Raw genomic sequence first — 16238 nt, 5'->3', positions numbered from 1 at the left:
TTATGCACAAGTTCAACAAGGATCCTCTATATTGAAAAGCTTTGAAAATCTCAAATTTACAGAAAAAATAAAAAAATAAATTAATTTTTTATATAGTGATTAATTATTTGGAACATAGAATTTAAAAAGTTAGGCTAAAGTAACTTGGAAAAACTTTCAATTTTATACTTAAAAAAAAAACCAATAGTTTTTAATATAAATCATGAAATACCTAGGTAGAAGCAGCGTTGCTAGACTGTTAATGAGTTGCTATGTTTAACTGACAATGAATACTTTTTAGGTGTTAGTTTGTTTTAACTTAAAATTACATGCTGCGTAATTTTTGTCAAATGTAATGCCTTCCTATAAGAGTCTAGAATTTGTAAAAATTCTTAAAATAATTATCTCCTTCATTAAGTTTTTACTGCCATATATTCTCTGTATAGTAGCCTGAGAAAAATATCACATTTAAAAAATCTAATATTGTTTAAAATAAATTTATAATTTAATTAAAGTTCTAAAATAAAATCCAAAACATTGATAGATGATTAAAATATAAATTTTGTAGACTTAAAGTAGTCTTCAAAAAAACTGACTTTTTGTCATAAAGATACAACTTAAATTATTTAGTAATAGTGTTATATAAAAAATTTACTAAAATCAAATGTTGTATTTGTTTAGGTTCGTTTAGAAGTTGATTAAAATCCCTTGCTTATGTAATTACATGTTTTTAATATAAGTAAATATAAAAATATTATTTGATGACGGTATAATATTTGTCTGTCAAAGTAATTTGTTGTCTCAAAAATACGTTTTTAATTTTAAAACTAGAAATAACATAGAATGGTTATATCTATAGATAAAGTAATCTTTTTTTATTAGTATAGAGTCTTTGAAAAATATGCTGTAGAACCCTTATTAGGGTTGCCACCTACTCTGGATGACTTAGGAAAGCTCAAAATAACTCAAATTTAAGATTTTTTTTTAAATTCAGGCTGACTCTGAATAGTACTTTATTTTGAAAGGCTTTGATTAGTTTTAAGATTTTTTTTAAAATTCAGGACATTTTTTTATAGATTTTGAATGAGATTTAGTTGATATAGGTTGTAATTTTTTGTTATTTTATAACCAGTTTTGTTGAAAAAACAGATTTTTATTGATTTTCAAAAGTTATAAAAACCTTAATTGAGAATTGAAAAAATTCAGGATGACTCAGGACAGTTTAAGGTCACTCAGGACAGTTTTATTGACTCAATGAGTGGCAAAACTCCCTTATCTTTATTGTATCTTGAAATTTGGCTATATTTACTTCTTGATAAAATACTTATAAGTTATATTTTTTAAAAGACCTTAATCACTTAAAGTTTGCTGTAGCTTTTAATGATCTTCTGTGTGTAGTTAAATTAAGTTTTAAAATTAAATTAGATTATACTTTTTTTATTCTTCTAATTTTGCTTTGAATCTACACATAATAAAATTATTATTATTAAGAAATATATATTTAACTTATTAGATTGTTGTGAGGACTATTTTTAAGTTTTAGTATATAAAACTTTTCAACAGAAACTTGTGTAGTGGATTTATAAAACTATTTAACCCAGAAAGTGAACTAAGTGATGCAAAAGTGATTTTTTAAAAGGGTATGTTTATTTTAACTAAACAAAATGGAACTAATTTTGATGTCTAAAGCTTGTGGTTTAAATTTAAAAAAATTCTAAATTTGTTATTTTATTCAAAGTATAGAATTTTATGTGAATGTTTAATTACCCTTTAATAAATAGATGAAATTTGTTTAATATCTAATTACTAGAATTCTAAACCCATAAAAAATACAGATTCTAAAACTTTAAGTATTTAATCAGTTATTCCTTATAGTTTTACAAAAACAATCTTTGGTTTTTAATGTCAATTTATAAATTAGCATTAAACTTCCTGAGATTAAATGAATCGTATTTAATGTTTTTTTAAATAAATTTGATTTCTAAAACAAATATGTGATATAAAGTTCTACTGGATCCAAAAGCTAGATATGGTCATAGCTTGCTGAGATTTGGATCTAAGATATTTATGTTTATAGATTTGATTTTGATCAGGGCTAAATCTTGATTTTGAAAAATGGTCTTATCTGGTTCCTGTTGGGCCTCAATGTAGATTAATTATCCTAATCCTTAAAAACTCCTTGAACTTTTCATTGTCAATTTTATCTAAAGCTTGAAAATTTACTTAAATTCTGTTTTAACTTTTAAACTAATCTTATTCAAGTTTTTCTCATAAGTCCACCACTAGTATTTATATTATCAATATATGATTTTTGTATTTAAAAAAAAACTTTTATTAAATAAAAACACTTTTTTTATTGTTTTTGATCAATTTTTAATATTTTTCAAATTCCAACATTCAAAGTTTTTAAAACTATTTATGAAATGTGAAGAATAACTCCTTGTTGAATTAAGTGAATTTAATAACAATGTAAAATATCTGAAACAAGTATAAACATATAAATTTAATGAGCTAAATCTTAATAATTCTATATACCTTTCAGCTCATTTAAGGATAAATAAGCTCAAGGTAAAACAAAGCTCAAATGAGGGAATCTAGATAAGTATCAAAAATCATTTATTAAAAATTTAATTAAATTGGACATACTAATAAAATTCAATTGGTTTTAATCAGAGAAAACCCTTTAACAAATTAACGATTAACAAATAAATAATATAACTGTAATACAACAAAAAAAACATTACAACTAAATTCTACACAAGTAAATATATTAAGGGCATAGGGGGGGTAAACACCCTTTTTTGGTTTTTTATCTTATTTTATATAGTTTTTACTAAGCTACAAGATGCTTTTTACAGATTTTAAAATTCAAAATAATTTTTGAGATATAGCCGGTCAAAGTTGGAGGCAACAATAGGAACCTTATAGGAGGCGCAAACTAAAACGGCAAATAACTAGAAATCACTAAAAATCTATCTCCTCCTACGTTTTTTGAGATAACTACCTCAAATTTTTAGGAAATGTTCCTTGCAATATTTAGAAAATTCTGTTGGAACAGAAATTAAAAAAATTAAAAAATAAAAATTTTATGACAAAAAAACTAAAAAAAAATAGTTTTTTTTGTTTATTTTTTATATAAAATTTTTATTTTTAAATTTTTAAAAAAATCCTTCCGACAGAATTTTCTAAATATATTAAGGAACATCTCCTGAAAATTTGAGGTAGTTATCTCAAAAAACTTAGGAGAAGATAGATTTTTAGTGAAATAGTCTATTTTTGCCGTTTTAGTTTGCGCCTCCCATAAGGTTTCTATTGTTGCCTCCGACTTTGACCGGCTATATCTCAAAAATTATTTTGAATTTTTAAAATCTGTAAAAAACATCTTGTAGCTAAGTAAAAACTATATAAAATAAGATAAAAAACCAAAAAAGGGTGTTTACCCCCCCTATGCCCTTAAATTTATTGTTGATCCATTGTGTCTTTGTTAATGTCACCAATTTGGACCTTGGACATTAAAGTCTTTTAACCTACGCAGAGCAAGTGGTACTTTATTTTTTGTGGGAACCATAGGAGCAGTAGTGTGCTCTTCCTCAACATTCTTATGATCCCCATCAGCTTCATTTGTCTCATTAGTTCTAGCATAATTCAAATCATCTGAAAACATTGAAGGTGAATCAGGAGATTGATGACTTACATTGTCCTTTTGTGAGCTAGGTTGATCTCGAGCCAACCATAGAATGCCCTTGCATCAATACTTGTTGAGATTGGGTTGTACAACCTCAAAAACCTTCTATTCCTTTGCGTCAATCTTGGTGAGCTATCAGTTTTCACCACAAATTGATTTATTACAACTCCACTCCTGTTCCATTTACATTAATGCTTGCCGCTCTGGTTCTGCAGTAAACACCTATTGCCAACGTACAAAAGTTGCAACTTTATTCTAAATAGTGGTTGATAGCTTCTGCATTTTTGATGAATCTTGTACACAGTGCTTCTACTTTTAATTTCCATGTTTCTCTCCATACAGATTGCACCACAGGATTTTAAAAATTGTCCAGCTTGTTTAAAAAAGCAATACCATTTCCCAGCTGGGGATACTTTACAGTTGCTGTCAGATTCCTCAACTGAAGCATCGCACTTGAAAATCTATTGCTATTTATGCTACTTGATTTAGTAACATTGGACCTTAGGAGTCTTTTTTTTCTATGCAGCAACTTCTGCTCTTCCATTTGACCTTGGATAGTATGCTGAAGCTACTTGATGTGTAACATCCCAGGTTTTAAGAAAATTCCTTTGTTGAACTAGAAAAAATTCTTGTCCACCATCACTTAGTATTTCCTCAGGTACTTCAAATATAGAAAATAAGTCTTGTTGGCACTTAATAAAACTACACAACACCTGCTTGAGATGTTCCGCTGGGTGTTGAAAATATATTTCTCCAACCTGACAATCTGTCGCCTACTGCTATAAAATTGTTTCCAGCAAACTGGAAAAAATCTGCAAATATCTTCACAAAAGGACTTGTAGGAGGGTCAGATAACTGTTGTGGTAAAGATGGTTGAGAAGGAAAGTTTTGGTTGCGGCTCGACACTTTTCTTGAATTTATTCAATGTCTTGTGTAATCCCAGGCCAGAAGACAATCTGTTGGGCACAAGCATGCATTAATGTTACTCCTTGGTGTGCTGAATGTAACTTTTTGAGAACACGAGGTCATAAACTTAAAGGCAACACTACTCTGTCCTTGTAAAGTATAACTCCATCACGTACAAAGAACTATTGTATCTTAGGTACACTGACAAAGATTCATATTGTTTTAAACTTCAACCTTTTTTGATGCACCTAAAAACTCTTGAAAGTAGTTTGTCATTTAATGTTTCTTTTACAATTTCTTCCTAAATGATTTTGATTAAAAGGTGTACTTCATTACTTAATAAAGCAATAAGAATTGATTCATTAGTCAAGTCACCATCATGCAAATTCATTTCACTTGAAAAGGTAGGATATCGTGATGCAGCGTCTGCAGCTAAATTGGTTTTACCAGGAGTGTACTGTACTTCAAAAAGCTATGGTAGTGTGCGTTGTTTCAGTCTATATACTTGTTTGTTCTGAATTTTGTTTAAAGCACGATCACCAAAAATCTTTACTAGTGGTTTATGATCTGTAACAACCACAAGGTCTTTGCAGCCCTTAGTAAAATACTTTGTCTGCTCTAACGACCAAGCAATGTCAAGCGACTCTCCTTCAATGGCAGCATAATTCTCCTCTGGTCCATGCAAAAACCTTAAACCTGCAAGTGTAACCTTCCAACCAGTGGTGCAGCAGTCTGGTAATTGGCTATTGCAATTGAAGTTTTATGCATGAGAAATTAGCCTAAGCCTTGCTTTGACCAGTTAGGTCTTAAGTATGTCAACTTTCCAAGATCAAAAATTTGTACACTGCTTCTTATTGCATCAACAATCATTTGATTTGATTCATTAAATGCTTGGTTCAAATTTTCAGTTTAAATGAATTTGTGTTTTGGGCTGAAAAAGTCTTAAAAAGGTGCCATAACTTTATGGAGTTTGGAATAGTTGGATATTTGATCTATTAGGCCTAACCAGCTTTGTATATCTGTGGCAGACTTTGGTGTTGGGAATTTCCAAATTGAGACCAAGTACTTTGGTAAAGGTTCTATGCATTCATTTAAAATTCTGTAACCTGCAAAATCAACTGACTTCTTCAGAAATGGAACTTCTTTGGATTAAGGATTATGCCTGCTTCTCTAACTTAATACTTAAAATATATTGTTCTCCACCAATGACACAACACAGTATCATCTATACACCTTTTCTTTCTATCAAAATCAGACAAGATAGCTGAAAAACGACAATTGTAACCATCACCAGACGAAACAAAGCCTTTAGGTGCTCTAGTTTAATGAAACCTACCAAATGCAGTGATAAATATTGTGAGATGCTTATCACTTTCTCTCGAAGGAGCTCCATGATACCCGGTCCAAGCATCTGTTAAAGTCTTGAATGTTCCTTTTGAAATCTTTGTGCCAACTTAAACAGACTTTCTGAAGCACATGTCTCTCTCTTGCAATACTTGTTAAGAGGTGAGAGATCTACAGTTCTTTTAGGTGACCCATCCTGTTTCCTTGTGATAAACATAAAATGACACCAGATTACAGGTTCACCAAATGGGACACCTTCCAAAAACACCTAACTTCTCATCCCTTATGAGATCCTCTTCAACCTGCTTTTGCCAATGAATTGGTACGTGTGGCGGAGTATGTAAAGTACAAGATTAGCATTATCCTCAAAATGGATTTTAAGTGGGGGCCCACTCATTTGATTAAGTGTTTTATGCGGACATATATTAAACGTAGAAACTGCATATCTTTGCAGAATCCACTCATGCATTTTATTCACATTTTCACTTTTAGCCTTGAATGGAAGCTTGCATGGTTTATCTGGAACTTAGCTTCTGGTTGGGCAACTGCAGGTTACCTTGTGTGACTAGAATTTACTTTGATCTTTTTAATTCAAATTTGCAACAACTTAAGATTGCTGATGAGGCAGCTGAGAACCAATAGTGGGAAAATCTTTATTTATGATTAGAAGTTTAACCATTGTTTTATACAAGCAAAAAAAAATCAGTCACTTAGTCACTGACATAAATAATACTATTGCAGCTGACTAGCCTAAATTTTGATTGATACAGGAAGTAGGTCATTTTTACCAAAACCAGCATCAACAAAGTCTTTCCATCACCAACGATTGAATGTGCCCCAGTATCAGCTAACACACTAACCATAAAAAGCTTTTTTGTGCCGTATTTAGTGATTTTAATTGATGCAAATTGATGCACGTGGATGGTCGAATGTCTTGGCTCTACGCAAATTTTTCTTGTAAAAATTATGTTGTTCAACATAATTCGTTTATCAGTGTTTAATGACATTACTTGTGTATTCTATAGCATTAAACAGGAACTATCATCATGGATTTGAACAGCATTAACCTTCTTTAACTGGCTACCCCAACAAGAAAAACAATATCTGAAAGGTTTATACTCTGAGTTATTTTCCTTTTGAATGGATAAAATAATTTTTTACAGAGTTGGAAAGGTACATATTGGGACTTATCCCCTACATTAAATAGTTTTGTTTTCTGTTCTTACAAACACAGATACCACTGATACATTCCGAGAGTTCTCTGTTGCATGTTTGCCTATTTCCTTACTTTCAATAAAGGAAATTATCTCAAACGATGACCTGGTCAAGTTATCTTCAGTGCTTAAAACTTCTCTTCTAATATATTTGTCATCTACACCTACAAGCATCATGTCTTTAATTGCTTCTTCTGTATAACTTGTAACATTTTCTTTCCACATCCACATTCACTAACTGTCAGGAAATTACAAGTTTCTGCCTTACAGTAACCTCTCACATCTTTACGCACTCGTGACGTTACGCACTCTCATTTAGTTACGCATTTTAGAATAAAAAATAAAAAATATAAAAATTTTTATTTTTGTTAATATTGCACAAAACAGGTTTATGTATATTTTTGATTTAAAATATGTTTCAAAATGCTAATTCACTTCTCTATATCTTTTCTTAAAATTTAATATCTTATCCTAAACATATTTCCTTTATTTTATATATTTTTGTTTAAAAGAAGAAATCCATTACAGCACCAAATGCATATTTTTGTAAAAGGCTATAGAAACAAATATTGATGTAAACATCACACCATTTCTTAGTTTTAAACAAGTGCTAAATTATAATTTAAGTTTGCTAAGTAGAGTAGAATATAAATGTTAAGTATGAAATAAGTCACATATAAATAAAGATAAAGATGAAATCTGCTTATTTTTAAATCTTTTAAAAAAATTCTACAATTATTATCATTTTTTATAAACTTAAATCCTTTTTATTTTAAAAATATGTATAGTTTTATTTTTTGCTTCATATTTTTAAAAAAAGTTAACAAATTGTTAAAAGTGGGAAAGATCCCAGTCTGCTTTTAACTAGAAGAGATATTAAAAAAACAGCTATTATAATAAGTATATTTGGTACCTCTTGTATCTTTATGATCTCTTGTATCTTTACGCACTTTTTCTGTGGACACAATGTGCGTAAATAAGCGAGAGGTTACTGTACTTGAAACAGTGTTTCCAAATGTTCTGAAAGGTTAATCTTGGTCTTGATGTAATCTTACCAGTTCTGCTCTTTTGACACCAACTGCAACTTTTATGACTGCTACCGACTCCATCAATTTAGCTACATACTCTCCTGATTTAGCTATCAACCTAGGATCATTTGCCAACATGAGATCACCAAGTTTGTCACAAGCACATTGAAACAGTTGTATGCTTGCATTCTGGCTGCTTATGTTTGAACCAATTTTGAATGCCTCCGACCTTGTATGAATGCAAGCCGCGTTTCTTGGTTGATCCCACGGTCCACTCTTTTGGCCAAATCAGTTTAGGTTCATTTAGCATTAATACACTTTTTGATGAACCAGAATTCTATTTGTAGTCAACTTAATGTAGATCCAGAAGCCTGCAAACTAACTCACATGATTCATCTGGCGTTTGGTAGCTGCATTCTTGAAATGAGCACTTTATCAAAACCATAATAAGATATTACACATGAAGAATAACTCCTTAACTTATTTAAAGAATAATTTAATAACAATGTAAAAATAAGTACAAACATACTAATTAAAATGAGCTAAATCTTAATAATTCTACAAAATGTTGCCTGGAAATCTGACATCTTTAGCTCAAAAAAGAAGGATAAGATCAATTTTTATGATTTTTTAAATTTATGAGAAAACTGACAAGGAAGATTGGTGGTCCATACTTTTGTATCAGGACATTTTTAATAAGTTATAATGTATCAAAAGTTTTCAAGTTGTGTAAAAGCTGGCTTGTATTTTATACTTAAAGATTTTTTATAAAGACCAATGTTATTTTTTGTATAACACATGTTGGACCACCCAATGTCCTAAGTTATTTTTAGTTAAAAATATATTTCATACCAACTATTTCTGCTTAGCAGGTGCAATCTTGCTAGTGGCTTGCAGTTTGCCAACTCTGATCTATTATGGTAGATCAATAAAGTTTTATCTGACTTTTATTATTTATTTATAAGTTTATTATTGAGTTATATTCTGATATTTAAAATCTTTTGAGTATATTAATTAAACTACCTAAAAGGCTATATTTTGGTATTAAATACTAGTTTGAACAAATAAACTAGTTTTTGTTTAAAGTAGACCTAAAAACAGGGTTGCCACTCTCTCAGAAGAACTTATGTTTTGAATTTTTTAAATCTCAGGATAATTTAGGATACTTTGAATTTGTTTTTAAATTTAAGCTGACTCAAAATAGTTTTTTTTTTTTTTAAACTTGAGATAGTTAAAAATAAAAAACAAATATCAAGGCATTTTCTTTATTGAATTCGAATAAGATTTAGTCAAGCTAGTTGCAATATTTTTGATTTTATATCCAATAGTGTTTAAAAACTTGATTTTTTGTATTTTTAAAATTGATTTTTTTTAAAATTAAAAAAACACTTATTATGACTCAGGACAGTTTAAGGTCACTCAGAATAGGTTTTTGACTACTGGAATGCAACCCTGTAAAAATTGTCCTTACATTTATTGAATTTAAACTGATGCAATGGATTTTTGATAAATTAAAGAAGTTCTTGTAAAATTATGTAGATTGATGTATTATTATTAATGTTTTAAACTTACTAATTAGTTTAAACATTTTAGAACTACAAGCGCAATGGGGTAAGAATTTGTTAAGTAATTGCTTAACAACAAAAAATTACTGACAAAAAATGATATTAATACTTAGTACATACTAAATGCATGTGACTTAAATTAAATTAGAGATATCAGAAAGCATTTAAAAAATGTTTTTTTTTTGCTTTGGTGTACTAAGGCGGATAACAATATTTTAAATTAAATAAGTTAAAAATATAAAAAAATCTATATCTATTTTTTTTCTTTTGCTAAAGAAATTGTCAGTGTTGCCATTTACTAAGATTACTGAGGCTAGCTTGAAATTGTTCATAAGTTGATGCTGACTGAGGTTAGCTTGAGGTACTACTTACTTTTATTTCTCTTAAAATAATAAGCTGATAGAGGTTTTTTAAATAAAGTCAATTATTTTTTTTATAAAAGTGCTTCATAGTAAAATGTTTATAGTAGTATTTTTTTCTCATTCTAAAGTTCAGTTTAATTATTTTCTAATTAATTGTTTTTAGGTTTTTATTATGATAACCTGCACAATTAATATAGCAATAAGATAACCTTTAATAAAACTATTACTAATCAGATTCAATGTTAGACCTTTTTAACAAACTACGTTTTTTTAAATTCCGTTAAAAATAATTTTGATATTGAATGTATGTTTTATTTTTACTAAAGAGTAGCTGTTTAGTTTCAAAAAAAGCTATGGTTTAAATTAAAAAAAATTTGTTGTAAATGAAAAAAGTTATTTATAAAAGATGTTTGGTTAAGTTGCTAATTAATTTGTTGAAATAAATAAATTGTTAATTGTGCATGAATAAACGTTTTTGTTTTATCACCACGGTTTTATTTGTAACTTTTCGTTACAGTAAAAGGTTTATAGTTCAAGCCTTTTTTGAATACTAGAGTCTTGCTAAAAGTGTAATAACTTTTCATTTTTTTTAGAAGTATTTAAATATTATAAAATTTTAAGGCGTTGTTACAATAAAACAAGTACTAAATAACTAAGAAAAATTACTTTGTATTATTAAGTATATAGTAAAGTAAGTTTGCTAGTAAAAAATAAAATCAGTTATGTTTTTAAATTTATTTAGATTTTTAACACTACGAAATATTTCTATACTGATAAACAAACTTCTTTATTTTATTAAATTTTAAGATTAAAGTTTTAAAAGCAAATTAACTTTACAGGATGCAGGGCTCAAAACAGACACGTGATATGTTTTTAACACGTGCGTTACAAAGAATACTAGAAGATAGAGAAATAAAACGATCATACAATTCAGAATTAAGACAAGAGTGTAAGAAAACATTAGGTAAATTACTTAATGTTGCAGAGTTTTAAAATAAAAGTATTAAAGCAGTAGGGAGTAATGCACTTTATTTGAAATTTGAAGTTATTTCACAAAGCTAAGCTATCAGTTGTTTTTTACCGTTTCAAAAAAATTCAAAGTAACTTTTGAGATATAAGCGATCAAAGATAGAGTTCAATAGGTTCTTTATGGGAGGCACAAGTTAAAAAGGCAAAAGTAGACTATTTCACAAAACAATTATCTCCTCCTCCAGTTTTTGAGCATTTGTTTTTAAACTTTCTCAGCCTAATCTTTAAAAGATTTTGGTCAAGTTGTAGAAACAGACTTTTAAGTTTTTCTAAAATTTAAAAAATCAAATATAAACTAATAAAATATTATTATTATATATTTTTTTCAATTTTGTTCATAATTACTTTTTTGAAAAATCTGTTCTTAAAAGTTGTTTTCAATATTGTAGAGAACATTTTCTAAAAATTTTAAATAAGTTGATTTAAAATTGAAAGAGGAGATGGGTTTTTGGTAAGTTTTTCTAATTCTAAGAAAGATGATCCTAATTATGTACTACTATAGGAAGGTTTTTAAACGTATTTATATAAGTTAGTAAAACAGTTTAAAAAATAAGTTTAAATTATGATGTATGAATAAATTTAAATAAATACAAACTTTAGAGTTTGGCAAGTATAGCTGAAAAAAAGAGATTTTAATTAATAAATTGTTTTAATAATTTTGCTTTTCCATTTAATGCTAATTGCGTATTTAACTTAGGTCGTTCTTCCTCAATCAATATTGATTCCAGGCTGTAGAGTTCGCTTTGTTTACATCGTTAAATTCAATATAAAATAAATAGTCATAGTTATTTTTATTTCATATGTTTGTTTAACTGTTTAAATGTAAAACTAGTAACATCTCAAAAGTTAATTAAATTTTTTTTTATTCTATGAAAAATATTCTATAGTATATACTCTAAATTTTCAAATAAAAGTCAATGTTAATTTTGTAAAAAAATTTTGCAGCTCCCTTTAACCTTAAATGTAATATTTCAAAGAAGTTTAAAAAAAAACAGTGTTTCACCTTATTAAATTTTTTTAGTTTTACCTAAATTATTAATCAAATAGAATCTATTGACTACTTCTATATTTATACAATTTTTCACTTTTATTAATTTAAAAATAATTTTATTAAGAAATATAAATCTGACAATAAAAAATGGTTATATTTTTATTGCATATAAATGTATGTGTTTTTACTTAAAAACATATTTTGTTTATTTATTATTTATTTTATTATTATTTAGTAATATTATTATATTATTAATTTTATAATTAGTAATTATTATATTATTATATTATTATTTATATTTATTGTTTTGTTTATTACTTTATTTAAGTAATAGAACCATAGTAATTTGTTTTCAAATAAGGTACTATCTTGAGTTGGTATTTTGAATCTTTATTAATAAACTTAATTTGTATTACAGAAAAACTAAAGAATGAACTTCAAGCATCAGGGTGAGTATTTAAGTTTTTCAAACATTTTTTTCGTTGTATAAATTAGTTAAAATAGCTTTTATATTTTTGTTTTTAAGTTGTTAAGTAGTTGAACATTTTGTTCAAATCCAAATATATTTTGTATTACTTTTTCATTGAAGAGAATTTTACTTTTTATAGCATTTTTTAAAGTAATCTTTATTATATACATTTGTTATCAACTTGTTAAGCTTCACTATATTTTGATTTTATTTCACAGTTATACGACTAAGAATTTTTGTGGCAAAACTCTAGTTTAATTTTTGGTTTTATTAAAAAAAATTGCAAACATTTTTTCTTTCAAACTATTAGAAGAATTTATTTTGAAATTTCCTGGATTGTAGGAAAAAAAGATCGTTTAAAAAGTAATAAAATAGATAGATTGTTGGTAATTTTTCATTTTATCTCTGTTTTTTGAGGTTATTAAACTTTTTTTCATCTGTAAAAAGTGACTGATGCTTTAAACTTTTATTCTGTAAAAAATACCAAGACTTTCTTAATGCCTCTATGTTAATAAAGTATATTTTTTATAGTTGTTTAAATATAATAACATTTGCCCAGAAAAGCTCCCACTTATATATATTTTTAATTTTTAAAGAACTGCTCACAGTTTTGTTTACACATATCAAATGGTTTTTTGTTGTTTCTGGGAAACTACTTATTTTTAAAAGTTTAACTAGGTATTAACATTGTGCTATTTTATCAAAAACAAAAGTATCTATGAAAATCATGCTAATTAGCCCGGAATCTTAGATAAACCTGCATAATCATGGAATTCTTATATGAAATAAAACCTGGGAACTTTTTGAATCTATTGCTTTTTAAATAAATTATTGAAAATATTTAAACATTTAGCTTTTTTTTCTATGTTTGACTTTTTGAGTTGAAGTGTTATTCATATTTGGGAGCTATGAACTTTGTTACTTTAATAATCTAATGCTAAAAAGAGCTATCTGCAAACAGAAACAAACAATTTTTAAAAATAAACCAAAATTTATCATAGCGATACTGTTTAGCAGGGTTGCCAAAAAGCTCAAAACCTGGAATTTGAGAAATTTAGAAAAAAAAAACTTGAAAAACTGGAATTTTAAACAATTCTTACATATTAAGTAGTAAAAATTCGATTCGACACTAAAATGTATCATATAGATAATTTTTTTATGTTATTATCAAAAACTTTTTTAACAAAAAACACGTTTAAAGTAGCTTTATATTATCTTTTCAATGTTTTTATACTATTTGACACAGTTTTTTACGTTAAAATTAACTTTAAACTAAAAATAGACCTCAAAATGTGTACTTTTAAAAACCTGGAGATAATTTGCTAAAAATATTTAGCAACCCTGTGTATAGGTTTTGAAACATGGTTTTATACTTTGTTAACAGGTTTTGTAAGATTAAATTTAAATTTTAAATAGTTTACTGGTAATTATTAATAGTTACTGCTACCTTTTTAATTTTTCCCTTAAAAATTTTTCATACTATTCTTTCTGGAAAGAAAACCTTTTTTATTTCTCATGTGAAAAGTTTCAGAAAACAATAAAACTGATTTAAAAGAATATAAAGCAACTCCTTTACAACTTTTCGTTCCATAGTTGCAATATTAAAACACGTTTATTATATCATTAATAATTGTTTGTTTTAAAACAAAAGTATTACTATTGTTATATATGTTTCCTATGCAGAGTTTCAGAAGACTCTATACATTCACAATTTACACCTATCGAGGCTGATTCATATTTTCCAGTATTTGAGTTAGCTTGTAAGTCTAGATCACCCAGTATAGTTCGTGATTCATTAGACTGCTTACAAGTGAGTTATGTTTTATAATGCTATAAATTGTTTATAAACTTTTAACTTCTATGTTGTTTTTAAGTAAGTATATATTAATTCAATACTATATTAAGAAAATGATTGTGTATGGAATGCTTGTTGGTAATTTGCCTGATGACGTTGTCACGGATCAGAAGCCCATTATTAATAGAGTTATTGAAGCAATTTGTGAGTGTTTTACCGGTGTCAATACTAATGAAGATGTCCAGTTACAAATTATTAAGGTTATTTTTATTTTGAACTTAGAATTACTAAAAAAAGTTTGAAGGACTTTTATTGTTTAGTTTTTTTATTTTTAGTAATTAAAGTTTATAGTTTTATATAAAAACAGACTTTTGAGTATTTAAAAATGTATATAAGTAAAAAATTATTAAATTAAACATTTTTTAGTCATATTATTTTTAGTTAAATAACCAAGTAAGGTACAACAGTTGTGTGATTTATTTAAAGTTTTTAGAGAAGTTTAAAATAAACCGTTTCAAAAGTATTTTGATGATGTTATAAAAATATTGGCGGACCAAATTACTAATAATGATATTTTATTGGCTGGACATGTTTAAAAAAATGTTTTTACTCGTTGCGAAATTCAAGGGAAATAACCCTATAACTTAAAAAACAACGCTGGTTTAAGTGTTGTGCTTTACCCACTTCTGTTCTAATAGCTTTTACATTTTTGTTAAAGTAAGTGCTACACATACGTTTATTTATTTAGTCAAAGTATCGACTGATTTCTGATTTTTCCACAGTTTTAAATACAGTTTTGTAAATTTAGATTAACGCTTTTTTTAAATACAAAATTATTATTTATAATTTTATTCAATAGGTTTTATGTTTCTTAAGTGTTTATTAACAATCCTTATTTATTGCCATAAGAATCTTGAAAAAAAAAAAACGATAAAAATCCTTGAATTTTAATCAACTTTTACATGTAAAATAATGAAATTTAGAGTAGATACAAAAAATCAGTCTTATCATTTGTATCGTTTGGTTTGTATGTTTTTTTAACACATTTAAATTAGCATTACAGTATCTTTTCAATATTATTATATTGTTAATGACAGTTTTAACTTTATAAAGTTTAGTTTTATACTAAAAATGGATTAATAAATAAGTACTTTCAAAAATCTAGAAAAAATTCAAACCTGTAAACTCTGAAATTAAAAAAAAAGAAACCGTTGGCAACCCTGTAATTACCTTTAATATAATTTGAGCAAAATTTTTGAGCCGTTTTGTTCATATTAACCCTGAGTTTTTTACCAGCTTCCATTAGTTTTTTGTTATGTGATTAAATACAGTTTGCTTACAGTTTTTATGTATATTCCAGTGAACTTGTTTTACTAGGATCTTTTGTTAGCAAACGAGAAATCTATGTTTTGAACAGTAAATACAGTTTGTAAATTTAAGCTAAACCTTAATGTTTCCCATAAATGTTTAATTTGATTTCCATAAACTTATTGTGAATTATGATCTCATTGATTTTGTTTTTGAGTGAAACAGCGTTTTATAAATTAATTTTAATTCTTATAATATATTAAACTTTTTATTCATTTTTTTCCTGTCTACCAATTAACTGACCACTGTAGGCTAAGCTTTTCTAAATGAGTACGAGAGACCTTTATTCTATCTTAATAAACAATTCTTATACATGTACTTTTTTATGTAATTACTAATGCTAACTTCTTAACCAGTTATTTCAGATTTCTAAAACAAATGCTCAGTTATTTGACAATTTCAGTTTAAAATTGTGAATACAAGCAATAATGCATTTTCAACTTAATATTTTCATAAAACATTCTTTAAAAAATTCATCAAGTATTACTTTATTTTTTATTTTA

The 16238-nt window shown here is 26.8% G+C and overlaps 1 protein-coding gene across 3 annotated transcripts in view; it reads left to right on the top strand.

Annotated features, from left to right (window-relative positions):
• The first annotated feature begins 1540 nt into the window (after positions 1–1540).
• Positions 1541–16238, top strand: part of LOC145834775 (brefeldin A-inhibited guanine nucleotide-exchange protein 1-like) — a 43999-nt gene continuing 29301 nt past the window's right edge. For 2 of the 3 annotated variants that reach the window (XM_082942289.1, XM_082942287.1), the window contains exons 1-6: positions 1541–1619; positions 9750–9767; positions 10923–11047; positions 12522–12552; positions 14256–14382; positions 14478–14627. In XM_082942289.1, coding sequence (XP_082798415.1) covers positions 9763–9767; positions 10923–11047; positions 12522–12552; positions 14256–14382; positions 14478–14627 — 438 coding nt within the window. In that variant the 5' untranslated portion in view covers positions 1541–1619; positions 9750–9762. The remainder of the gene's footprint in view (positions 1620–9749; positions 9768–10922; positions 11048–12521; positions 12553–14255; positions 14383–14477; positions 14628–16238) is intronic. The other variant, XM_082942288.1, reaches the window with a different exon arrangement.

Source organism: Thalia democratica, chromosome 4 (assembly GCF_965202585.1).
Source record: "Thalia democratica chromosome 4, ktThaDemo2.hap1.1, whole genome shotgun sequence".
In the NCBI taxonomy this organism is placed as follows: Eukaryota; Metazoa; Chordata; class Thaliacea; order Salpida; family Salpidae; genus Thalia; species Thalia democratica.
Note: the sequence above shows the minus strand (reverse complement) of the source record. Positions and strands in the feature narration are given on the sequence as shown.